The sequence below is a fragment of the Microchirus variegatus genome, assembly GCF_963457635.1.
Source record: "Microchirus variegatus genome assembly, chromosome: 8".
NCBI lineage: Eukaryota > Metazoa > Chordata > Actinopteri > Pleuronectiformes > Soleidae > Microchirus > Microchirus variegatus.
In genome coordinates this window covers 1,020,198-1,046,926 of record NC_139809.1, presented here as the reverse complement: position 1 = coordinate 1,046,926, position 26,729 = coordinate 1,020,198, and the positions used below count along the sequence as shown (strand labels likewise).

The following is a 26,729-nucleotide window of genomic DNA, read 5'->3' as shown; positions in this document are numbered from 1 at the left end:
ACCTGGTGATGTCCATGCGTCACCGGTGTAGCGCTCTGCGTGAGGCTAACGGTGGACACTCACGTTATTGAAGTTTGTGAACTTGGATCATCGACCCCCATTGTGTTCTTCCTGCCATTACTCCAGGACTCTTTGTTTTGAAATTGATCCTAATGCTCGCAAATTAAAGCCACTTTATTGATAAAGTTGTACTGTTATTTTTGAATAGTTACTCTGTTTTGTCACATAACAATAACTACATGTTTTACTTTGTGCGTTTATATTTTTGTTGAGTGTAGGATATGATTTGGAAGAGAATGGGCAGCAATAACAAGATATTGTCATGTCCATGCAAACAGATTTTGTTTGTATATTTATGAAGGTGGAAAAATGTGTTTGTTTACATGAAGAACCTTGATGCCTTGAATATATTTTTGTAAATTTTTTCATGTACATATGAAAAACTAAAATTTGTTCTGTACCTGTCATTCTTCATTTCTCATTTTTTTTTAAAGTTAGTGTACTTCAAACTATTGAGCAGAAACAAGATGCCATGCAGAAAATGCTTGAAGATGATGGAAAAAGACAAACAAAAGTGGATCAACAGCAGCCAGAGGTCCAGAAGCAGACTGAGCAGAAAGAACCACCAAAAGCAACGATCCAAGAGCACAAAGAGGTGCCCAAAGCACTAACGTTTAAGAAACTGGACCCAGACTCTCCACTGTTCAGGGGACAGTGGGGACACAATCTGTCTGAGGTTGACCAAAGAGAGGCACTGGCTCTGTTTAAGATGTATGGATACAACGCTTTTCTCAGCGATCGACTTCCTCTAGACAGAGCTCTTCCTGATACCAGGGAACCAGGGTACAACTGTCATGATTATTTCATTCTTATCTGTGTTTAGTGATTATGTCATTTAACTGTCTGTCTCTCAACAGATGTTTGAAAAGGACTTATCCAAAAGACCTGCCAAGTCTCGCAGTGGTGTTAATCTACCTGGACGAAGCTCTGTCTGTCATCAAAAGGGCCCTTCGCAGCATCATCAACCGCACTCCTAAAAACATACTAAAGGAGATAATAATGGTGGATGACCACAGCTCCAATGGTTGGTTTAAAACATTTAAACCACAGGTGTCAAACTGCCGGCCCGCGGGCCATATGCGGCCCCTCAATCGATTACATGCGGCCCCCCACTTAATATTATGTTATAATGAAAACATGGCCCACAACCTCACTGTCTTTTAAACGCATACTCAACAGGAAGTCAGCCTTTTTGAATTTTGGCGTCCATTTTGGCTATTTGGAGAATTTATGTACAAGTCTATCTACGTTTCTACAAATCTATGTAGGAGCAATGTTAGCATGAACATTCGACCGTTCGCCAAGGGTTCGGCATAGATTGAATTCCACTGAATTTCCCCCCGAAATTTGGCGGGAAGACCATGCATGGCCTCAACTCAACAGGAAGTCGGCCTTTTAGAATTTTGTCGATTTGCACCCTTCGTAAATGAGCTAGACACATCGAAAAATTGACAAAAGTTGGGTTTTTTTTCCCCACTTTTTGTTCTCTAGGCCGGCCCCCTATTGACCATACTAGCTGTTCATTGGCCCCCAGGTCATTTGACTTTGACACCTCTGATTTAAAAAATCAGTTTATCTTTAGAAGCACTGAAAAGCAGAATAGACCTGACACAATATGTATAATTGTGCACATGTCACTGGTTCCTCTGGTTTTTATTCCTCCACGAGTGATCCAGTGATGCTGAATTGCATTTAGTGTAAACACCTTGCACTGAACTGATTTGATTGAGATTTTCAAAGACCGCGGGCAATGTCACTGAGACCTGAGACTTACAGTATTTTGCCTTGTGACAGAAATATCTCGAAACACCTCCAAAAAATTCACTTGGACTCGGGAATATAATTAATTGAAATGAAATGCAGTGTCAGAGAAGTTATTTTTGAAGAATGTCTTGTTACTACATTGGAATCTTTCTGGTCTCCTTTTTAATTCAGAAAATCTGAAGGGCGACCTGGACATGTATGTGAAGTCCCTTGAGCAGGAGAACCCAACTCTTAATATCACCAGAGTGCGGCACAAGAAGCAGCTCGGACTTGCTTCTGCCAGAGTCTCTGGGTTGAGAGCTGCGACTGCTGATGTGGTGGCCATTCTCGATGCACACATTGAGGTCCATGAGATGTGGTAAGAATGTGGCTAAAATACAGCAATTTCTGTTCAAGCTCATCACCATCACTGACAAATACCATTTTGAATACAGACTTCAAAACTGTGAAAAATGAGGAAAATCATGCAACATGTTCCTATTTAAATACTTCTTATTGCAATTGATGTTCTTGAAAAACAGTCTGAGGAAGAGCCTGTAATGCTTGAATTGTCACTGGCAGCAATAATAATAATAAGCTTTAAATTGGTGTGATCTTACCATTGGCCACTGAGCTGCTCAGTGACACTTTCTCAATAATAACAAAAACTTGTCGTTATGGAGCTTTAATGACGGGAGTCTTGTCTCTCACCCCTTCCCCAAATATAGGGCTGAACCTCTGCTGACACAAATCAAAGCTGACCGAACAGTGGTGGTGTCGCCTGTGTTTGACAAAGTCAACTTTGATGAGCTCAGGGTTCTTAAGTACAATCCATCAGCACACGCCTTTGACTGGGCTTTGTGGTGCATGTATGAGGGCTTCATGCCTGAATATTACAAGCTCAATGACGGCTCACTGCCTGGGAAGTAAGTTCAAAAAGGAACTCTTTTTAGTAAAGTATCATGTCATGGTGTTATTTCATTATGTTTTTTTTGTTTGTTTTTTTTTAAATCTGGTTTTAAATGATCCAGTTTTTACCTTTTTCCATAGAAGTCCATCTGTCATGGGAATCCTAGCTGCTGACAGGATGTTTCTTGAGGAAATTGGTGCCCTGGATGAAGGAATGAAGGTGTATGGTGGAGAAAATATTGAGCTGGGAATACGTGTGAGTAAATCTCCATACTCTCTGACAAAACAACATTTTTCCTATAAGAAAAAGATTAGATTTTTGAATTTCTTATTCACTTGTGAGGGAATCAAGATAACATTCATGCCATTTCTTGTAGTTTTGTAGTTACAGCAAGTTTCTATGTTTATTGAATGTGGCCATATACATTGAATGAAGCTGCTATTAGCTCCTGTATTTACTTGAGCTTTACTTATGGCTTAAGTTAAAAAACTTACTTTTTCCATGAAGGTGTGGACATGCGGAGGAAGTGTTGAAGTAGTTCCATGCTCCAAGATCGCCCACATCGAGAGGAATCACAAGCCTTACCAGTTAGACCTAAGTGTTGTCATGAGGAGAAACGCCCTGAGGGTAGCAGAAATATGGATGGATGAATACAAACACAACATCAACGTGGCTTGGAACGTGCCATTTGAGGTACAGCTAAATGTATTCAGTAGGAACAAAAGTAATAACTTTCTTAATTAATTGTGCATGTTAACTACTAACAACTGTAATAACTTCAAAGTGCTTGAGACTCTGTTTGCAGCTTTAATTGGACTACGTGTTTCTCTATTTCCCTACTACCGGTATGTTTACCCTTTCAAAATAAAAGCATCACTTTTTAATTTATTTTTAAATATCTTTTTATTTCTCATCATCATTGAGAAATAAAAAATTTAAAAAAAGCATAGCTTTTGAACAGATTATCTACCACAATATGAACCAGGCACATCCAGGTAAGAACATGCCTGGTGCAGCATGTACAGAGCCACATCTTCCACTCTTATGCGGCCCCTCAATCGATTACATGCGGCCCCCCACTTAATAGTATGTTATAATGAAAACATGGCCCACAACCTCACTGTCTTTTAAACGCATACTCAACAGGAAGTCAGCCTTTTTGAATTTTGGCGTCCATTTTGGCTATTTGGAGAATTTATGTACAAGTCTATCTACGTTTCTACAAATCTATGTAGGAGCAATGTTAGCATGAACATTCGACCGTTCGCCAAGGGTTTCGGCATAGATTGAATTCCACCGAATTTCCCCCCGAAATTTGGCGGGAAGACCATGCATGGCCTCAACTCAACAGGAAGTCGGCCTTTTAGAATTTTGTCTATTTTCACCCTTCGTAAATGAGCTAGACACATCGAAAAGTTTAGAGCCACATCTTCCACTCTTATGTAGGAGCCTCATGCTACAGGCTGAGGATCTTGACCCCTTCCAGTTTGCCTACCAGGAACGCATAGGCGTGGAGGACGCATTACTGTACATGCTGCATATTCCTGCCTGGATATGCCTGGTTCGTATGTGAGGATCGTGTTCTTCGACCTCTTGAGCACTTTTAACACCTTGCAACCTCTGATGCTGAGAGACGAGCTTCTCGGTATGGGGGTGGCTCCCTCCCTGAAGTCCTGGATCATGGACTATCTGACTGCCAGACCACAGTGCGTCTGGCTGGGGAGATGTGTTTCTGGGACGCTGGAATGCAGCACTGGGGCTCCACAATGCTTCAGTCCCTAACCCTAACCCACGCTGTACACATCGGACTTTCGCCACAACTTTGAGTCCTGCCACATTCAGAAATATTCAGACGATACAGCTGTTGTGGCCTCGTTGGACCTTGTGGAGGCCAACGAGACTGACTGGAGCATGAGGAACGGCCTTCTCCTGAACACCACCAAGACCAAGAAACTGGTGGTGGACATCAGGAGATCAAAAACACCATGCCAGTCAGTCTGCATTGGGGGGAGAGGAGGTGGAGACTGTGCAGTCTTATAAATATATTTGGGGGTGGTACTGGATGATAAGCTGGAGTGTTCTGCTAACACAGTTGCAGTGTACAGGAAGGGCCAGAGCCGACTCTTTTTCCTGGGGAAGTTCAGGTCCTTCAATGCTGCAGATGTTCTTTATTTATGTGCAGTTCTAATATTACAGACAAATCATGCCAAGTTCGTTGCCTCTATAGAATCATGGAATTGACATTGGGGATGTGTCCGAGAGGAAAAATCTCAGAGAAAGGTTGAAGTGTAAACCTTTCAAATGGTACCTGGAAAATGTGTATCCCAAGTTGGATTCCTGGGACGACATACTTGCATATGGAGGAGTAAGTTGACTTTTATTATTGGAACACTAGACAGGAGTGTGAATCCATTATACAGTTGCCCTGGAAACACTGATTAAATCTCTCTCTGACAGATGAAGAACCTTGATGCTGGCATGTGCATAGACCAAGGCGCAGTGCCAGGTCACACACCAATCGCCTACAACTGCCACTACTATGGTCCACAAGTATGTGACGCAGCTAAAGCGTGTCCATAATCTGCCTTTACGTCATTGTTGTTGTTTTAACTGCCTCTTTCTTGTTTCTCACCATTTTGTCTTCAGATGACATATTACCGCAGGACAGGTGAGCTCTACATTGGTGGCATCAAATCCCACAAGTACAATGACAACAGGTGTTTAACTGATCCTGGCAAAACAGATCCTGGTCTTTACAACTGCAAAGAGGCCGTGCAGAAAGGAATGGGAATATACTGGGACTTCACTCAGGTAAAGATATGTTATTAAAACAAGCATAAAGATGAGGAAAAACGTTGTAAAGGAGTTTTAGAAATTGTCAACAGTCTGTCATGTCTCAACCCCTGAAATCAACACATTCAGGATGATTTATAGATTATAATGGTAGATTATAAAGAGATAGATTATAAAACACCAAATTTATTGTTTAAAGGTTTTTTTAAGCTGATTTGGGCTTATTTTGATGTACTGAATCCAAAAATCACATTGGTTTTGCTCAATCAGGTCAACTTTCTGAACAAAGCTACATATTTGTTTTTAACGTTTTTGTTTACACATACAGGTACTTTCACGTCATATGATGCAAAATTCTTTTAGAATTCTTGCAATAAACAAATTCTGAAGATTTTGCATGTGCCAACTTATGACTAAGTTTTTTTTTTTATATATATATATATATATATATATATATATATATATATATATATATATATATATATATATATATATATATATATATATATATATATATATATATATATATTTTACAAGTGACTTCGACTAGAAGATCTTGCAAAAGTCAGCCTGACGTATTCTGCTACATCTGCGGTGAATGCACCATTGTTCTTAACAGGAATCTAGTCACAAGTTTGCTTCTGCTTATTTTGGTATTAAACTTGGTGACCAGGATAAAACTTGGGCTAAATGTAATCCAGTTAGTCAGAAGATTGGATGTTTCTAAATCAAATTAGCATAAAAATCTGACCTGATTGAGAAAAATGGATGTCATTTTTATTTTTTTTTATTGTAGCCAAGTGTTGTAATGCTCACTGTTGTCATTATGTGCTTGTTAACCTTTAAGTAGTAATGCGTTTACTTTAGTTTTACACATTCTTTTTCCAGGGCAAAGAACTGAGGAATAGAAGGACAGAAAGATGTCTGGAGATTAAAGATGGCAAGCTTCTCATACAGCAATGCTCTGGCCAAAGATGGGAAATCCAAAATATAATCAAAGCCTTTTGAATAAAAATCTTTTTGCATCTCTGTGTGATGGGGAAAAAGTGAACGTCTGAAATGAACAATGTGATTATAATTTAAACGCCTCTTGTTTTGCATGGGAAAAGCAATATTAAAAATATATTTTCTGGCTTTGTCACCCCACAGGAAAATGTGTTACTAACCACCTTGTTCTTTTTTATAAATGATTCAAAATCTGCTCTTATGGGACAAAGACTTCACAGCTACTGAGCAAACCAGAGACTAGTTTAGGAGCAGGTGCAATTACTCATGAGTGAACAGGTAAACTGCTGAGAAAGCATGCTGAGGGTTCAGTGAGCTATATTTTACATATTTATTTTAAGAGAGTGTTTTAATTTTTTATGCTATCATTCTTGTGTTTTCCTCTGCCACTATTTTCTAACGTAGTATGTGCCAAGAGGAGAATCTCTGCATTGGCTTTACACACTTTAAGTAAAATATATCACTGTCACTGCAATAAATATCACTGCGTGCCATTCTTGATTGTAAAACATTAAAGGCTAAATAGGGATGACTCCAAGTTTTCTTTATTTTGTCTGTATTCTTTCAGGTTGTGAATATAAAATATGACTTTATAAAATAAAAATGTAATATGATTGTGTTTTACCAACACATGTGATTAGAATAGCTGTACAAAGAGCAACATTTATTGCTATGAATACCTGCCAGTAGAGGGCTAACCCTAACCCTACAACAGTGAAACAATCCACAACAGTTTATATCACACGTGTCAAACTCGAGGCCCGGGGGCCAAATGTGGTCCGCCGCGTCATTTTATGTGGCCCGAGAGATCTATGCTGCTTTAATGCGTGTGTTGACCATAAACTGCATTTCCCGCAACGCATGTCGATTTGCGTTACCGTGAAGTCACGGCGTCCCGCCACTAGATTGCAGTGTAACATTGTATATGCATCATGCGACGAATGAACTTGAGATTGAAATATCCACAAATTATCCCAAAATGTCCATGAAGAGAAAGATTGATGCAGATGGAAGACAGTTTCAAGAAAGATGGGAAGGCGAATACGTTTGTGCTTCAAGGTGAAAAACCGTCATGTCTTTTGCGTAATGAGGCGCTGTCAGTCGTCAAAGAGAGCGATCTATGTCGGCATTTTGACACCAAACAAGGAGCAGAGTATGTCAATGTTAGCCTTCAAGGAAAACAACACACTGTCAAAGAATTAAGGCCACATTATACTTCTCCGACTGCGTAATGCGTTATCCGTCTGCGTCACCACGTAGACCACTCGAGCCTTTATACTTCTGCGTCGTGGTGACGGATAGGCGCTGCAATTTCCCGCCCGATCAGTAGGGGTCGATGCGCAAGGTTGTTGTGCTTTTGGCTACAGTGAGCAATGGCGTCCGAGGGAGAAAGACTGTTGTTGTTGAAACAGTGGCCGTTTCTCACTTTTCTGTGTGACGGAACGCAGTTTTAAGATAATTTGAGGCGAGAAATTGGCCATTTAGAGTCTAAACATGTGCTGTGTGTGTTAAGATATGACGTGTATATATAGTTTGGCAGCGACGTTATCGGCGGGGATCAGCTCCGCCTCTGTGGACGCTCGGTGCTCACTTTGAGCCGGCACAGAGCAGCGTTATCTCGGCCTGTCCTGAGGACCAATCGCAGCTCTTGCCGTCTCCGTTGTCCCTTGACGGAGTGACGGACACTTAAAAAATATTTTGTGCAGTCGGAGACGACGCAGAGGCTCTTCGACAGGTTCTGCGTCGACGCAGAGGACTCTGCGTAACCTACGTAGAGCACTTTACACAGGAGTATAAATTGGGCTTTAAAAGGCAAACGGCGATCACAGCAAATGTTTTCACAAAAGCCACGACCAAAAACGATGCGGCGGTGAAAGCTAGATTTATTGTGGCTGAAGAAATCACTCGTGCTTCAAAGTCTTTTTCTGAGGGTGCGTTTACATTTAGTTACAATTATTCAGTCTTACAGTTACATCTTGACCTTTGAGGACAATTATTATGCTGATGTGTCCCTCAGTGAAAATGAGTTTGACAGCCCTGGTTTATATCAACCTGATTTCATCTCGCAGACTTGTTTGTATACCGTTTAGTTTTAGAATCAATCTGTCAATTATTAACCTCATTAATCTAATATTTGTTGTCCATAAAATATAGTTAAAATGTTGATCAGTGTTTATCAAACCTGGAACCCAGTTTTAATGATTTTTTTATTTTTATTGTCAAATGGAGCAAAGAAACCAGACAATATTCACATTTAAGAAGCTAAAAAAATCACAAAGCTTGTATTAATTGTAAAAAATTAAAAAATTAAAAGGCCGTTAACTTGCCCAGCACTAATAAAATATATATTTTTAATGGAATTATGATCGAAAACACGGGTCGTCGTGAAGAGGTCACGTGACGTCCAACACCGCGGAAAACAACGAAGTCACACGAAGGTGCACGAACGTCAGTATGTCACCTGTGTGATAAAGGGTCCGGTCGTCTCCATGGTAACCAACACAAACACACGACTCTCTAATCGGCTCTTTCGAAGGAGGATCGTGACGAGCGTCTTCGTCCTTTTATGTTTTTAAACGTCATTCGTAAGTGGAAGGTTTTGTTCTTTCATTAGTATGACGTGAGGAAGGAATCGGGAATCATTTGTAAAAAGGAAAAGAAAGAAACAACCAACAAACAAACAAACAAACAAACAGACCTGAGTTGAGTGAAAGTTTGTTTGAAGAATTGTGAACATTTTCAAACATGGACATTGATGATGAAGTGGTCACTGATCGCCTGGAGAGGGCGCGCATACAGATGCGCAGAGACTATGAGGCTCACAGACGAGTGAGGATTTTCAATGAAAAATGGAGGACTATCGGGGTGAGTGTGTCACTGTCATACCTATATATATATATATATATATATATATCATTTAAATACCTTCCATATATGGTGACCCACTGTGTCCACACCTGTGCCATTATTATTATATTGCAACCCAACAACAGTGGGTTCCAGTGACATTGACATTAAGAAAACGTACGCTTTAAACGTATCATTATATTATTTTCTTAAACATTTTCTTTATACCCTAAATAGACCTTGAATGATACAAGAAGCACTGAAATGCTTTAAAAGTTTTGTCTAAATTTGAAATTCAGGGGGTTGGAGTTAGAGCATCTTGATCATGATATATATTTAAAACGACTCTATATTTCTTTCAATTGCTTCTCATATATTCAAACTGGAATGTATTGTAAGTGAAAGCCTGTATCTGGTTGTGTTTAACAGATAGACAAGCAATCCCTGGACATGCAGGTGAGAGACAGGCTGAGACAAGAAGAGGCCGACAGAGACGAGGGGGACGCATATGGTGAGAGTAAATCACTGGGTTAACTGATCATTAACTTAGTTAACTCATGATTACATCACCTTTATTGTGTGTGTTACATGTTGTGGGTAAACACTGTCACTTATACATTTGGACATACAGTGTTTCTAATTAACTCTCTATCTCCACATTTACTGCAGATGGCCAAATGATCCATAACAGCAGAGTAGCGTACATGAACCAAATCAGAGAAAAGGCAAAACAGCGCGTCATCGACCAGGCCATCGACAACTTCCGTCATCAGAACCAGCAGTTTTGCGACCGGCTGGAGTTTGACCTGAATGACCCCGACCGTTTGAGAAAAACAAAATTGGAGCATGGACACGTGTCGCTCTCCGGTCTTTTGGGCGAGGACCTGAATTATTATGACAGACAGCAGAGGCAGAAGGATCAGTTCAAATCGTGGCTCATCCAGCAGCAGAACGATAAGGCGTCAGTGAGGCACGAGCAACGGCTGGAGGGTAGGTTCCTGTGATCACACACACCTTCAGTTCATTCAAACAAATCTCCCGTCAGCTCACTTTCCTCCTCTCTAATCCCCTCTTCAGACGATCAATACGACCAATTCGTGTTGAAGATGGACAACAAGGCGCTGCAGATCCAGAGACTTGAGAAGCAGAGGAGAAAGGCAGAAGCCATTTCCACTAACGAGCACAACTCGGTCAAGGTAAAAGCTTTGATAACATACACGAGAAATGGATCGTTCCATTCACCTGGAATCGACTTTAAGGTTTTGTGTTTATTTATTTATTTGGTCCTAAACTAATCCCGTCACTGGCTGCGTTTTTTTGTGCAAGACCGAAGAAGACAAGCAGCGACGGGCGCTGGAGTCTGCCGAGGCGGAAAACGAACTGCAAAGACAGCGTGCAACGACAACCGTGGGAGTTCCAGGTCTTTGGCCGAGCCTTGACAAGAGACCCAACCCAGAGAGCCGGCAAAAGATCATGCAGTTCCAGAAATTTCAAATGGAGGAGAGAAAAGTAACTCACAAACCCTGCGGTTTAAGATCATTTAAAACAGGCAGTCCGGTGGGATTTGATCACTGATCGCACGTCTGTCTGTTGTGTCTTGTGTTTCTGTAGAGGGCTGAATTAGAGGAGAAGAAAGAGGAGGAGCGACACGCTCGCTTTCTCCTCAACTCGTCTCAGAAAACTCTGCTGCTTCAGAGGGAGCAGGCAAAAGTGAACGGGCAGCTGAGACGACACCTGGACAGCACCAATGTCGAACTGGCACAAATACAGGAGTCAGTAACGTTAACTCACATTAACACACAGAATACATGTCACGCAGGAGGATATTGTCTCACTGTGATCTCTGTCAATTCATGTCGTTTTCAGGGCAGCGGGCATGAAAAGAGGACACATCTATGACGACTTCTTCTCCCAGTTCAACAGATGCAGCAGATGATGGATGACAAATTCAATCATATTAAGAATTAATATGGCAATTAAAAGCTGCCATCAGTCATGAAAGACTTCTGTGCAAAGTGAAGAAGAGTTACAGTTATAGTACTGTGCAAAAGTCTCAGGCCACTGTTGTTGTTTTAGTATAATTAATGTTATTGTTTGTTCGACTATATCATGTCCAAAAATATCTGTGAGAACGTTCCATCACACCAGGTTTATTCAAGACATGCTTCAAAATATGAGACCAAATTTCAGTCACATCATTCCAATCCAAATGCCAATGATGACAGAATGACAAAAAAACTCTTTAGGACCATTGTGAACACAGTTTAAGAGCCGTTTCGTGTCCACAGTGGCAGCATATTAAGGCAAATCAGAGTAAATTATATTTATCAATTCATGTTGCATTATGTGCGTCGATAAATTCTGATCGGGCTACAATAAAAGTTAAATAGTTATTGGTTCCATGTTTGTTCCATTGTTATATTGCAACATGAGATCAATCGAAAAAGTTTCCCCCAAATTAAATAAGCTGAATCAAACTTTATAACTCAATAAAAGCTGGATAAACTGTATTTAAGACTTTTTAAGAGCCTGTGTTTATACCCTGAAAAACAACAACGCTGGTGGTGATCTACCACTTTTGCACAGTACTGTACACGACTTCTGGATCCTGAGTCCTCATCAAAAACAGTAACTTGAATTAAAAATTCCATGAAAATAGTTTATTTGCTTTTCCATCTATACATTGGCACATACACTTCAAATTAATCCAAATGTCCCACTATGATTTCCCTACGTGTGTGTGTGTGTGTGTGTGTGTGTGTGTGTGTGTGTGTGTGTGTGTGTGTGTGTGTGTGTGTGTGTGTGTGTGTGTGTGTGTGTGTGTGTGTGTGTGTAGCACACCTGAGATCCTTTCTACCGTTTCTTGATCATTTTCATTTCTTATCCATACAGCTCCTACACTCTTAGAAATAAAAGTGCTAAGTAGAACCATATAAGGTTCTTCAGTTTGTCCTCATAGGAGAACCCTTTTTGGCTCCAGGTAGAACCTTGGAACCCTTTTGGAGGGTTCCACCAAGAACCCTTTTAAAACCCTTTATTCAGGAAAGGGGTTTTAAAGGGTTCTCTGGATCAACATGGTTCTTACTGGAACCATATGTGTCACCAAGAACCCTTGAAAAACACCTTTCTTCAGGAAAGGGTTTCTTCAGAAGCAAATGGTTCCAGGTAGAAACCTCAGCCCTTGTAGAAGAACACTTTTGGAACCCTTATTTCTAAGAGTGTACACGGTTGGTGTTGCTGTTAGCACTCTGCAGCAAGAAGGAAGGAACAAAGGTCTTTCTGCATGTTCTCCCCATGTGTGCGTGGGTTTTCTCAGGGTTCTCCTGCTTCCTCCCACAGTCCAAAAACATGCAACATGGGGATTAGGTAAACTGGTCACTCTAGATTGACTGTAGGTGTGAGAGTGAGAGTGAATGGTGGTTTGTTTCTACGTGTCCCTGACTAACTGTCCAGACCTATCGCCCTATGTCAGCTGAGATTGCCTCAGCACCTCCCGCGACCCGACGGATGGACGGATACATAGCTCTTGTGCCGACACGCCCACTGCAAATGACTAAAAACTAAAAATACAGTACATTACAGAATGTTGTTCTGTTCAGGATTTAAAGCCCAACTCAGCCAGCAAGCTTGTACACACTCTTAAAGCACAACCAAACGCACTGTAAAAAAAAAATGAAACAGCACAAATCTTAGAGTTGCAAATACACTGAAGCTAAAACACACAAATCTCCCTAAGTTGTAAGGGACATGGATCAGGCTTGTTTCACACACGACAAATGATCCTCAACTCTATCCTTGACCCTCTGTGCTTTTGCTCCTGTAACATGTTGAAATGTCATATTTTGGTTCTACAAACATGCCTGAGTGGACTGTTTGCATTATCAAATAATAAATCCCCTATGCTGAAAAGGCAATTAAACTTGAAGTCATTTGAGGAATTGAGTTCAGGAAAAGAAGATTCTAAAAGGCATTTTCAGAGACAAACTTATTCCATCTTATCTGCCACACGGCCAAGGCTTTCTCCTGTTGCACTGGAGTCAGAGAACTGTACCTGAAAGACAGACAGAGAAGGTGGTCAACAGAGAAACACAGTGTTCACACATTCATATCATCTCACCAGTGTATTTGGTGAGACCCTGTTAACATTTTACATGTTAATCTCGCCAATTTAGTGCCTGCTGAGACCAAAGGAAGGTTTGAGAAAACAAACAAAACATGTTGTTTGGCAGTAAATAGTGAGAGCTGTGGACTTTTGACAGACTATGAGGAAGAAAACAGAGAAAAAACAGTAAATTAAATTCCCATGGGAGGTAAATGAAAAGCACAGATCATAGGAAGATACAACTTTATATTACAGCGAACAGTTTATAGATCAAATATTGTACAATGAGTGATTTGAAAGTAACATACATTCTGTCGGCGATGACAGGATTTGGCATGTGTACTTTTGTGTACTTCTCATTTATGCAACTCTTAAAACTGTTTGTGATATTTAGAAAAATTAAAAAACTATGGACTGGCAACTTGTCCAGGTTGTACTACGCCTTTCACCCTATGTCAGCTGAGAAATAGAGCTCTGCACCCATATACTTGTCAATAAGGTAGACATCTGGATTTCCATCCAATCCCAGACAAGATTCACCAGTGCGGGCATCTTTTCAAATCGAATCAAATCAAATTTGCTACCGAGTTACAACTATTTACAAAATGAAGGACATGACACTGACTAACTTAGGTGATCTCAAGCTTCACACTACATAAAAATGTGGGCTCAGAATTTGGCAATTAGCAAATGACTGTTGCCATATATATTCGTCCATATTATATTTAAACATCCTTTCACAAGGGTGCTCTTATTGTGGAGTGGCAGCGTTTGATCCTCACCTAATAGAGTTTATGGCCAGCTGTTTGAGGGAGCCCAGGTTGGATCGAAGCCCACCAAAGCCCACAAAAGCCTCATAGAAGTCATAAGAGAGGCCGGAGGCCCCGAACATGGCTGGGTCATCAGAGCTGATGACGATTGGGTGGTTCTCTGACATCAGAGCAGCTGCCGGGTGATTTCGCATATCATTTACCAACATCATCACCTGTATGAGGAGGTAAAAGGAGGACGTTTGTAAAGAGAAACATTTTTTTTCCACATCATTTGCAGTGTGTATTTACAGTTTACCTGGTTGGAGATGGGGCAAACTTCAATGGCCACCCCTCTTTTCCGGGATAGCTCTTTGGCCACTGGATGGCGAGTTAGAGCAAAACCATGGCCAATTCGTGAAGTGTTAAACAAAAGAGCATCCAACAGGTTCTGGTCAACTTCTGTGCCTTCCAGGTCTGTGTACGGGAGGAGGGGAAAAGGATTTCATGTTTCTGAAATATGTCTTATTGCCTTTCTTCTTGGTTAAGGTTTTTCTGCAGTTTAGTCCACAGTGGAACAAAAGGTAACTGAATTCTGCATATGCATATATATATATATATATATATATATACATCATTCAATATATTCAAGGTTTCATTCAATATATTCAAGGTTTCATTCAATATATTCAAGGTTTCATTCAATATATTCAAGGTTTCATTCCATATATTCAAGGTTTCAGTCAATATTCAAGGTTTCATTCAATATATTCGAGGTTTCAATAAATATATTCAGTTTCATTCAATATATTCAAGTTTCACTCCATATATTAAGATAAGATAAGATAAGATAAGAAGTCCTTTATTCGTCCCGCAGTGGGGAAATTTACAGTGTTACAGCAGCAAGACAGTAAGGATAAGGATAATAAATAATAAACATGCATTACCAAAAAGAAATCGAATATATAAAGTACAATATATAAAAATATTAACACTGACTATAAAAATAGGTTTAAAAATAGAATGTAGAATGTACATTACAACCGGTCTGCAGAATATACACAGTATGCACATGGTATTTATAGTGTAAGGAAACAAGGCTGAGCTATTAAATAAGGATATTAAATAAGGATATGGATATTGCACTGATGAGAAAACTACAGTATAAAAAATTTGACAGTATGAAAAATGACAATATATTGCACTTTACTTTCATAATGTAAAAAATGTACATTATGAAAAAATATATACAGTATATTATATATATATATATATTATATTCAAAGGTTCATTCCATATATTCAAAAATTAATTTCCTGAACGGCATGCCATAACATACACACACACACACATATACATATATATATATATATATATATATATACACACATATATGCATATTTATTATATAATAAATGTGATTGAGATAAAATTCAGTTCTGTGCAACAAAGTATTGTTTGAAGTGAGTTCAGATATGCGGCACTGATGGGCTCACCCGTTTCTCCAGCATGGAAGAAGTAAGGTAGTGTGACCCCTCTCTCTACTGGCATGGACAAGGCGTCTCTGAAGTACCACAGAGGTTTACCACTGTCCTCACGTCCTACCTGTACTTGCCAGAGAGAGAGAGAGAGGGAGAGAGAGAGGGAGAGAGAACACATTTTGGTTTCACTTCATTTTAAGCATCTGTGGTACATTTTTTACAAAATACATTGTTCCTGAAATTAAAATCAGCACAAACTCGACCAGTTCCTTCGCCGCTTACACTTTTCCCCCAGTTTATAAACACGATAAAGGGAACTCTGCGAGCGACCTCTGTGATCTTGAAGCTCATGCATCAACTACATTCTACTGGTCTCACTCAAATATTATTCTCTGAGCACAAACTCTATCATTTATCACACTGTCCTGACCTTTAAAATACAACACTCTGATCACCATTCAGTCTCTACACTCACGCTGCATCTATGAGAGAGAACATCAATCGTGTCATTTTTATTGTGAATATTTCTTTTGTTACCTTTTTGTTTCTGTGCACTGATTTTCTTTGTGGTGTTTCTAGTTGACTTAGGTGAAATGAGGTCAAAAACCATTTACCATTCACCAAAATAAGGAAGCGTAAATGTAAACACACAGTATTTTATCGTTTTATTGTTTGTTTTTAGGTCTATGAGGTCTTATGTTTGGACTCGATTGGGTTTATGTTACAATGTATGGCCTTGTAAAAACAAATCATACATTAACATTGATGTTCTGGAGACATAATCATATAATAGCTGTTTTAAACAGAAATAATCAGTTTTGAGAAACGAGAACATGGTTTTAATTTGCATTTCATGTTGCAAGAGATTGGTGGAGGTTTGATAAAGCAGATAAAGCAGAAGCTCCAGTGTGTAACATCTGTCACCAAAACGTTGCTAGTGTCCTTACCTACAAATACATTTTCTCATTCATACCAATTTCTTTTTGGAAAATCCCATATTATTCATAAAAACCTTAGATCTATAGGATCCTTTGAGACAACAGTCTCAGGTATGAACAAATGTAAGTTCAGGTGAAGTTAACAGCGACATCTAGTGGCAACTTTTTCAGATGCTGAGGTGACGTTTTGGTCCTCACTTCAAAACAACAAATAAAAAGTGCATTTTTGAACATACTTTAGGGTCAATTTTTGATGCAAACATTAATAATCTTAACGATGCAACAGATTGGAGAGATCCACATTCTGTATTTCCAATTCCCAGCATCAGTTCTGTGAACATCTCTTTCATAACCAAGCAAAGTTAGCAAATAAAATCTGAAGGCATGGGAATCAATATCTCTCTGCATCAGTCGTGTGAAGCTGCGTCATGATATTCTGGCCGCCTGGATTTATTTTGATTTTATGGCTGTAGAATTGTCAAAAAATGTTCAATGAGCGACTGCTTCTGCACACTTTTTTTCCAAAATAACTGTCACTTTCTATATCTGGCAGTCATTCAACCATTTAGGAATTACAGTACTGAGAAGCTGACGTCACAAACGCGTGACGCACAGGTGAATCTTGTCTGTGATTGGACGGAAATCCAGATGTCTACCTTATTGACAAGTATATGGGTGCAGAGCTCTATTTCTCAGCTGACATTGGGCGAAAGGCATGGTTCACCCTGGACAAGTTGCCAGTCCATAGTTTTTTAATTTTCTAAATATCACAAACAGTTTGAAGAGTTGCATAAATGAGAAGTACACATGTCAAATCCTGTCACCGCTGACAGAATGTATGTTACTTTCAAATCACTCATTTTTGAGTTTTGAGAAATGGAGCCACACTTCCAGTCTAATTCTGTTTATACAATAACTAACTGCAGCCACTTACCAGGTCAAATCCAGCCATGGTATCTGGGAATTTCTTCTGTAGCATCATTGCCTCCTCCACAGCTCCAGTCATGGTGGATATATTTACTCCCCTGGAGAATACAGTGTTTTCGTGATCATTCCAACATTCTCTGCCTGCCATTCTGAGCATTTACCTGTGGATTGTGAAGATGATTTTTGCTCCATAGAAGTCTGGATGCTCTGCTGTGAACTCTCTAGTCACTTCCTCATAGGTCTTCAGAGTCCAGGCTCTGTCGTGAGTGCTGCCGTCTAATTCATAGACCTGAGCTCAAAAACAAACAAACAAAAAAGTGATGATACATTTGTAGACGGGTGGATGCAATGAACACTCCAGCTACAACATCTTACCTCTGGGAGCAAAGCCCGTAGTTCCAAATACATGACATTGTCCATGTAGAATTGGGTCAAGCTTTGGTAGTAATAGTCTCTGAAGACTGGAGCATATGTGACCAGACCAATCAGTGCAAGGAACTTCTGTTCAAATATATTCCATATCACATCCTGACTGGGGTACAACGTTTCTGGATCCTGGTCAGTGAAGAGCGTCAGGTTCCCCATGATGCTGAATGTGTACAAATGAAGACCTTCTTCTGATCAGACTACCACAGAGTACATTTACTTTTAACTTCACCTGCAGGATGTAGCACTTTTGGAAGACGGTGCATCTGCAGTGGTGACCTCGTAAGGCACCGGTGTTTTTTTGTGTGGTGGTTTTCAAACAATTATACTCAACTGATTTTTTTTATAAACAAGTTTTTCACCTGTTGTCCAGCTCTGTGGCGTTGGTCGTCTTGGCTCGCAGGTTTTCCAGCAGGAACCAGGAAGAGCAACGTGGAAGTGGTTTGGGCCACTGAGACGAGAAAGTGAACCTGATGGACTGATCCTTTGTGAAGCACATGTAGCAGTGAGGACGATAGGTCACGTTCTTCACTAGCCACTCAACATCCACGACAGCCAGGTCGTGGACATGGAGCGCTCCCCCTGAAACAATCATTATATATGATTATTAACAAATAAAGAAACAGGAGCCAGAGCATAAATCTCTTTTAATCAAGTTTAATATTTTATAACTATCCTGAATTGAAAGTGTGTTATTTCCTGCACCTCAGCTCACAAGGTGACACATTCTAACATATTTTTTCATGTTATTTCACACAATAACTGTGTTTGAAAAGATAACCAATTATTTGTTTTAGACTATGGTATCTCAAAGTCATCTTATAGGTTTGTATTATTAGTAGGCTGAATTTCTCTCCTGCAGATGGGCACTGTCAAAAAACACTATCAGACCTAACTGACTGAGTATTGCATTTCATAGAGATTTCCTCTCTTTTTTTCCCTGCTCTTAAGTTTATTTGTATCGTCTAATGTACCAACTTGTCGGGCATTGTTGCGTAAGCTGATGTTTTATTTCATGTGTCGTTTGGACTTATCTGACAACAGCATCATCAAGGCCTTAACCTGCCCCATGATGGGATATCGGCTCACATCCAGGCTTCGTAAGCACTGGCACAATAGTTTGCACCGTTTCTTTTAAACTAACAGTGAACAAATTAGTGTATTTTGGTTGGCTGTTTGTCTACTTGGTTTTGTCTTGTATGTTGAGTGTGTATGTGTATGAGAGTGGACCACTTTTTCGAGTCCATAATAAGGATTATTATTTAAAAAAAAAAAAAACAGTTCTGAAGTGAAATGACATGCAGATTGCCCCTTTTTATATGAATGCACTCAGAACTATATACATATATTATGTTCAAACCAGCTCACTGCAGAGCAAACATGAACCATGTGCAATAACTTGCTGTGGACACACACATTTGCAGAGTGAGACTGGACAGACCTTTGGGCATCTTCTGCAGCAGGCTGAAGATAGGGCTGCTCCTGATGAGCTGCCTGGCCTTGAAGAAGTGCATGGCAGGAGGGAAAGCAGCTCCCTGCATCTCCCGAAGCTTCATTTTGAACAACAGAGAGTCCAGCTGCTGCTCAGCATCAGTCAACACCATCTGCCCACCTGTCTGCATGGAGGCCTCCAGCTGTATGAGGGCCTCTCTTTGTCTGGGGTCTGGCATGCACTGGACGCAGGGTAAGTAGTGCAGGAGGAACAGATGGAGCACAACCACATGGAGGCGCTGTAGCAGGACTGCCATGGTTCTGGAGAGAATGTGAATTATAAAGAGATTAACCACACACAGTGAAGTCTGAGAGGACAGAGAAGGGAACTGAAAACAAAGTAAAAATACGTGCTCAACATTCAGTGGAGCACAGCTGTCAGGTGTAAGGAGAAGCAGCGGTGAGTACGACCACAGTCACGGGAGTAAAGAGGAAACGGAGAGTCGGTTGCAGACCGGAGCCCCTCGTCTCGAGCCCTCCCGTTGCGAGCCATGAATCCACGCCCCCAAGGAAAATAATTTTCAAAATAAAAGCTCGCGTCGGGAACCGCTCGTCTGTTGCCATAAACATAAAATGACACTGATAAATTGTATAAAATGTATTGTTCAACATGAGATGTGTGCTCCACACTTTAACCTGCCTGGATATGCCTCAGTAAAGGCCAAAGTGTGGCTGCAGTCTGGAGACTCTCGTCTCGTGCCAACGAGCTGCAGCTTATTTTATAATTTCAAAATAAAAGCTCGCGTCCGTTATTGTTAATGATTGTGTTTTAACCAAAGGGTAAAAGTAATCATGCTAATACTTATTAGTATATACTAATACTTATAAAAAAAAACCAGACGAAAAAATGGAATGGAAAAAATATACGGAACATAAAATGAATAGTAAATAGTGCAAAAAAAATTATTGTTCAACAGCAGTCATCACGAAAGATTAACTTCTTCCTTTTCTTTTGGTTGTCACTATTGCTTAGGTTAGTAGAATACCGCCACCTAACGGTAAATCTCCCTGAGATCTATCTAATCCGCGAATTGTATTTTGGACTGCGTGTGCTTGCCGTACACTCTGGGTTGTTCGCGCCCAGGCCTGAGACTGGAGGGCTCGTAACGGGAGGCTCCGGGCTGCAGCCAAACCCGCCTCAAACAAACAGACGGAAACACTACGGCACCACGAGCTAAAGCTACGTTGTCTTTAATGTTAGCTTTGTAGCGTGAAAGGGTGTGAAACTCTATGTTTTGTTAACAATAACAGCAGCATTGACACGGAGCAGCAACTGTCGGTGACGATCAACAACCCGGCGGACTATCATCAGAAGAGCCGTTCACGGTCAAACAAGCGACGCTGTGTCATTTATAAATACGTGTTTTGCGTTTGTTGTCTAACACATTTGCGCTGCTTCGCGACCACAGCGTCACAAAAAGAACGCAAACTAACGCATGAGCGTCGGTAAAGTAGTTAAATGTTCTGCTTACCTTTAGACTTCTGTGCGCTTTCAGGTTGTCTCTGTGTTGTTGTCAAACCAAGCCCCACCCCCTTCACGGTGATTGGTCGAAGCCGAACCCTGTTGACCCGTTGATTGGTGCATTTTGTACACATACACAATCATGGGAAAGACAGCTGCAGCGTAGCACACACTTCTGACAACAACAACATTAAAAAGCTATTATTGAAAGAATTGCTAAAAATCATAATTATAAGCATGTTCGCAAACATATTAAACAAAATACGACACCAATCCAGTCACTAACAAACTGCTGTTAGAATATAGACCTTAAATCAACAAAAACATGAACAATTTTAGATTAGATAACAAATCAAACGTGTCTGTCAAAAGATTATTTTAATACTCCTCTTTGTAAGACAACAATACATTTACAACTAATTCGTACACTCATTTGATTAATATATTGACTTGTTTCTCCCCCTCCTTTAGAATTTAGCCCTACAATTTGCTTAATTAGGCTTAATTAAAGTGCCCTAATTATACGTCTCAACTACATTTTTTAACATCCCTGTGTCCTCACTGAGCTCAAACAAAAGAATAAATTACTTGTTAGATTACAGAAAGGCCCCTAAAGAAGGCCTGAGGAGCTGTGTTGCTTCCTCTTCCACTGATGTCACATCACATGACTGATTCCTGCAGATATGACGGGTCAGAGTGTAAAGTAGGCTGCTTTTACACTGCAGCTCTTGATGCCTGTTTTTGTTGTTGTTGTTGTTGTTGGACAACTTGCTTACAAGGTCTTTCAAACCGAATCTAAAACCTGCATTTATAGAGGTCGACTATACTTGGCTACTGTACTGGAAATGGTTAGGACCAACATTTAATACCCTTGCTCCAAAAAAAAAAACATGAAATCTCAGCATGAATCAACTGGTTTGAGCCCTTGTCGAAAAAAGTCCACATGTTCAATGTCAGGAAATGTTGAAAAATGATGATCAGTGTTTCCCAAACCTGGAAAAACCAGAGGTGAACCACTGGTTCCACAAAGGTTTTTCCACAACAACCACCGTTGCATTTTTTAAAGGACATCCCTATCACAATAACACATGCACATTATTGCACATGTCTGATTTATTCTGACAATATATGAATACATGTGTTTTATTCCAGCTTAAAACCTTCTTGGGCCATATCTGACTTGTGCCACATGGGAGGAAAAGATCAGAACTGGGTCACTTGCACCATGTAATGTAAATGCAGCATTATGGTCTGTGGAGGGTGTTTGTCAAGAGGATAAGCACTAATTAAAGGTGATGGTGTGAGCTCCTCTCATAAATTAAGGCATTGTCTTGCCTGTGGTTCGTCTGTTCTCATTTCATTACATTAAACCTTTCAGTTTCTTTAATGAATTGTAAATGCTTTTCTGTGGAATGGCACAGCTTCTTATCCACATAAGTGTTCATTTAAAAAGTGGCACAGTTTAAATAAAGGGGGGGGGGGCTGATCTGCTGTCTTGGTCAGGGGAAAAAAGATATTCATTGTGATGACATATGCTCATGTTCAAGAAAAGTTATTTATTTCTAAGAAATGTACAGTATAGAAAATATTCCGTCCCATTTCCAAAATAATCTATGTCAGTCAGATAAGAACTTGTAAACGTCAAATGAAACCATAGGTCTTTTTCTCCAATACCACCATGTTACTGAGGTCAAAGACAACTGTTTAAAAATAACATCAAGGGGGAGAGGGGGGGGTGGAAGAAACAGACACCACATTTATATATAAAAAAAAAAGAGACCAAAAATGTACACAATTTCTTAAAAGCACAAATAAATATGATTCACATTTAATCACTTCTAAATGGTTTTCACTAGTGCAGAGGGATGACAGCAGAGTTGAACGCACACTTCCAATCGTCTGGTGTCGCTTCTGCAAACCAGAAACACACTCTCGCACGCAAACACACACACACACACACACTTATGTACACCACAAAACAGTTATCACCTCATAAATCTTTAAAAACATCATCACCCTTCATACATTGGACAGCACAATCAAACACGCTACCTCCAAAGACCATATTAGGCCCACAAAATATTGAGCAAATCCCACAAAATAGGAAGTCGGCTATGACGAGTCTTGTGTGACACATTTATAAAATTGTCTCACAGCTTCTAGCAATTCTCATATTCTGCCATTTTCCCCTCTAATCTTTCCTTACGGTGCATCATTTACCTATTACTAAGGCCATTATAATGCTGCCAAACTCTACTCAGGCTATTACAGACCCTAGGCTGGAAAATGGCCTTTGTCTACGTTTCCACATGTAGCCAGGAAGGCATGCCATCTGTACAACAAAGCTCCACTTCTGACACATGAGAAAACATTGTCCATCATTCTCCAACGATGGCTTCAAAAGAATGAGAGTCAATAACCCATTGAAAAGATAGTGTACACGTCCAAGGATTGCACCTGCACTCGGTGACAAATCAACAGCTGAAAAGCCTTTACATCGTCCTGTTGAAGGTCAGTCAGTGTCAAATTAAAGAAAATCAACCTTTGATTTTCTCGCAAGATGGAAAGATCGAGGAAGGCCTTCTCCTCGTCCGTTCTGCAAACCTCAAAGATAACAGTGGTGGTCAAATCATCAGGTCAATAAAATGATCGTCCACGTGAGTCTGGCAGAGTGAAAGAGGAAGTGGAAGTGACTGTAAATGCCACCGACTGAATGAGGTAGATTCATTTGCTGCCATCGCTTAACTGTACAAGAGGAGTCTCACAGTTATGACAAATAGCACTGTTTGCTTGATCGATGACACTTCCATAAGAAAAAAAAAATAGGATATTAATATGCTGAACACATACGAGCCAAATGTTGCTATGGATGATAATTACAGACCCATAAAAGCCAACATCTTCACATGAGGTGGACTGATTTGTCACAGTTGCGTCTCCATTTTCCTTTTGTGGCTCCTCTTCAAATAATAATAACAATAATAATAATAATGAAAAATACCCGTATTAAGAAACCGTACACCCTGAGGATATGTTTAGAAAGGAAACGAGTAAAAGGTTCAAAGACGCAGCCAATGCAAAATGGAAGAGATGCGTGTACAAAAGGTACTAAAGCTACAATTGTGTGGATGGAATGGAAGAATGTCACACTTAAAAATAACAGCAGGATTCGTGTGTCTATGTTTGTTCGGTATTCGTGCTCATACTAGCTAGCACGGTATATCACAGTGGGAACATTTTAGAACATCTCTTCAGTGAAGGGTTCATTAATATATATATGTAAGAATATATATATATATATTAGGCATCGACTGAAAGTAATGCCGCTTTTCCACTACATGGTCCCGCCTTGCCTCGGCGCGGCACGGCTCGCAGTTTGGTTGGTTTGCTATTACAATATAGCACCTCGACAACGTGGGCGGAGTCACCACAGCACGGCTCCATGAAACTGACTTTGTTTTATATGCGACACACAAGCCGTTGACTTGTAAAGCAGTCGTTTACGGTGAATTGAATCATTAGAAGCAGTTAATTTAAAATATTTGTTCAGTACTTTCTCCATGACCGGAGCACAGACTCCGTCTGACACAGTCACTGGACTGATATACAACGGCAGGGGAGGGTTTGTGATGTGGCGTTCAGCAGTGATGTCACTAAATACACCAGACTCCGCCATTAAATATTGAGATTTTAGACCTTTTTCTTCGCTAAATGTTGGTGATTAACGCACGTTTTCAGGATTGCTAAGTCTTTTTAACTGCTCTACCCTTGGTGACGTCTTGCTCATTCCTCTTCCAGTGATGGCACTCTCTGACCAATAGTGACAATAGTGCTCACTTAGAACCTCGCCAGAGCAGGTACTCAAAAAAAAAAAAAAAGAATCAGGTACCATCGCTAATGGAAAAGCAAAAATAACCATGCCGTGCCTAGTCAAGTCGCACTAGAACCATGTAATGGAAAAGTGCCATAAGACTACTGAAGGCCTCTAAATTCCAGGATATCTAGACCGAAAAAAAACAAAAAAAAAAACACGTAGTGCAGTACATCCTCGTCTGTCGTCCTCTGCAAATCAAAAACATTCCTAACAATGAAGGCAGCTCTGAAAGATGCATATAATCAGCGTTAACTCCGGAGTTGAGAAACACTAATAATCAGTGTTTGTAATCTTTCACATGCAGCTACTGTGCTTCACTTACGCTTTTATTCATACATTCACAAAGGAAACCAAGGCAATAGCAAGGAGTCTGTGAGGTGATTGGGACAGAGTGAGAGTCTCATAGTACCTCCTTTTTTCTTTTTCTTTTTCTTTTTTTTTTTTTACACCTGAGTTTTAAGATAGAAGGAACAACAAAATAGTAGTAAAAACAAAAATTCTCGTCTCTTCGTCATTAATTTACAGCTCTATAGTCAGTGAACAAGAGGAGAGGCAATGGCCTTTAATAAAGCCATAATTTGGCACCTCAAAGAGGAAAGGACGCATCCCCTGTGTGAGGCAGGATGAACTAGTGGTTAAAATACTGCTCTTCTGATGGAGTCACACATGACGGAATGCAGCCGTTGTGGTAATGTGTTCTGGGGTGAATTCAATCCAGTTCCACAGTTTTGTCCCTGACCTCAGTGAGCTCTGTGTGGAGAAGCTCAGATCAACTGCGACCAGACAGGACTCAAAAAACCTTTTCACAGCATCATCAACAGATAAGTAATTCCAGTTGCCTGCTTGGATCTTCGAGTCCAAATGTGGGCAAAATGGAGTTTACGTTGTTGTTTTTTCTCCAGCATATCACATAAAGTTGGCTGTGGAGCAAAGCATCGCCTTTGTCGTCTCTGTCTGCCCAGTCTGCACCACTTCATCTTCCTTTCTGCGCTTTGTCTGGATGCTCTTTGTTAGTAAGTAGTCAGAAAGAAGAACAGTTAATCATTGAGCACATGTACAAACACATTTTTTTTCCAGCTTTATCCTAGTTTGATATAAAATGTTTAAGTATGATTAAAAAATGAAAACTGATGAACAAATAATAATGAATGTATGTTACACTCACATCACACTCCCTGTTTACTGCTCGGGCCTCGAGGAGCAGCCATCATTTGCTGTCTGTAAACACAGAAACATACCAATGATCACACTGTTTCTCTCTAGTTTGAGTACAAAGTTTTTGTTTATTTACTTACTTAACTAAACATGTTTTTTAACGGTCTGTTTTGCCTGAGCAACTCTGCACATTGAGTGACAGGTGTGTCACTGATCTGCTGCATCATGCACTTTTGTTGTACACACACAGGGAACAACAGCCTTTAAAATTGCCATAATGTACTTCTCTGTACTCAAATAAATGGCAGGACTCTATGGAATGAAGCCGTGCATCAGTGGATCCTGCAAATATTCCAATATAGAAGTCTTGCTGAATGGAATGCTAGAGTGATTTTAAGGTGAAAAGGGTTAGAAAGTGTTTGTGACATATTTGTCATGTGATCAAAATAAGTTATATGAGCTGAGGCCTCTTTGAGGCGTGTTGGTCATAAGTCAAGAGGAGAGTTGTGGGGTAGTTCACCCAGCGACACCTCATTCTTGTCTTATCAGTGTGAAGGTAAGTAAAGAAATAAGTAACTGGTAAACAGACAAAATTGATTGGAAATCCACCTGCATGTTTTAAAGCAACAATCTAATCAGAAACATTGAGTGGACAGCACTCGCCAGGTCTCTGTCCACTCATTACCTGAATATTGTGAAACATAAGAGGAGAGTATGTATTATTCCAATAATAATCACAACGAATTAATGTAAGAATGTGAGTTCA

The 26,729-nt window shown here is 40.1% G+C and overlaps 4 protein-coding genes across 4 annotated transcripts in view; 2 read left to right on the top strand and 2 right to left on the bottom strand.

Moving 5' to 3' along the window:
• Nucleotides 1-541: 541 nt before the first annotated feature.
• Nucleotides 542-6,514, top strand: LOC310930616 (putative polypeptide N-acetylgalactosaminyltransferase 8; the record flags this gene model as incomplete). The annotated part of the gene is made up of 10 exons (XM_083893651.1): nucleotides 542-843; nucleotides 918-1,084; nucleotides 1,996-2,182; nucleotides 2,532-2,729; nucleotides 2,854-2,968; nucleotides 3,221-3,406; nucleotides 4,941-5,078; nucleotides 5,171-5,263; nucleotides 5,360-5,524; nucleotides 6,395-6,514. The coding sequence occupies 10 exons, from the start codon at nucleotides 542-544 to the stop codon at nucleotides 6,512-6,514; spliced, it is 1,671 nt and encodes a 556-aa protein (XP_083749777.1).
• A 2,742-nt stretch (nucleotides 6,515-9,256) lies between these two features.
• Nucleotides 9,257-11,294, top strand: ribc2 (RIB43A domain with coiled-coils 2; the record flags this gene model as incomplete). Its single annotated transcript, XM_083893650.1, has 7 exons — nucleotides 9,257-9,376; nucleotides 9,788-9,869; nucleotides 10,028-10,348; nucleotides 10,436-10,554; nucleotides 10,685-10,867; nucleotides 10,970-11,130; nucleotides 11,225-11,294. The coding sequence occupies 7 exons, from the start codon at nucleotides 9,257-9,259 to the stop codon at nucleotides 11,292-11,294; spliced, it is 1,056 nt and encodes a 351-aa protein (XP_083749776.1).
• Nucleotides 11,295-11,920: 626 nt separating this feature from the next.
• On the bottom strand, nucleotides 11,921-20,980 carry ada2a (adenosine deaminase 2a). The gene is made up of 10 exons (XM_083894014.1): nucleotides 20,945-20,980; nucleotides 19,423-19,733; nucleotides 18,344-18,563; nucleotides 17,931-18,144; nucleotides 17,717-17,844; nucleotides 17,563-17,653; nucleotides 15,706-15,814; nucleotides 14,529-14,686; nucleotides 14,243-14,445; nucleotides 11,921-13,409 (listed from the first exon to the last, which is right to left on the bottom strand). The coding sequence occupies exons 2-10, from the start codon at nucleotides 19,727-19,729 to the stop codon at nucleotides 13,319-13,321; spliced, it is 1,521 nt and encodes a 506-aa protein (XP_083750140.1). The 5' UTR covers nucleotides 19,730-19,733; nucleotides 20,945-20,980; the 3' UTR covers nucleotides 11,921-13,318.
• A 4,994-nt stretch (nucleotides 20,981-25,974) lies between these two features.
• Nucleotides 25,975-26,729, bottom strand: part of cecr2 (CECR2 histone acetyl-lysine reader) — a gene marked incomplete at both ends in the record, with an annotated part of 31,053 nt that continues 30,298 nt past the window's right edge. Inside the window, one exon of the mRNA XM_083894404.1 lies at nucleotides 25,975-26,026. Coding sequence (XP_083750530.1) covers nucleotides 25,975-26,026 — 52 coding nt within the window. The remainder of the gene's footprint in view (nucleotides 26,027-26,729) is intronic.

What these genes read in the sequence shown, in the direction of transcription:
- ada2a (XM_083894014.1), bottom strand. Translation starts at nt 19,729, where the DNA reads ATGGCAGTCCTGCTACAGCGCCTCCATGTGGTTGTGCTCCATCTGTTC. An exon ending in ATCATCTTCACAATCCACAG is followed by an intron (nt 17,654 to 17,716) that starts GTAAATGCTCAG and finishes TGTATTCTCCAG; the next exon opens with GGGAGTAAATATATCCACCA. An exon ending in CCATGGCTGGATTTGACCTG is followed by an intron (nt 15,815 to 17,562) that starts GTAAGTGGCTGC and finishes TGGCAAGTACAG; the next exon opens with GTAGGACGTGAGGACAGTGG.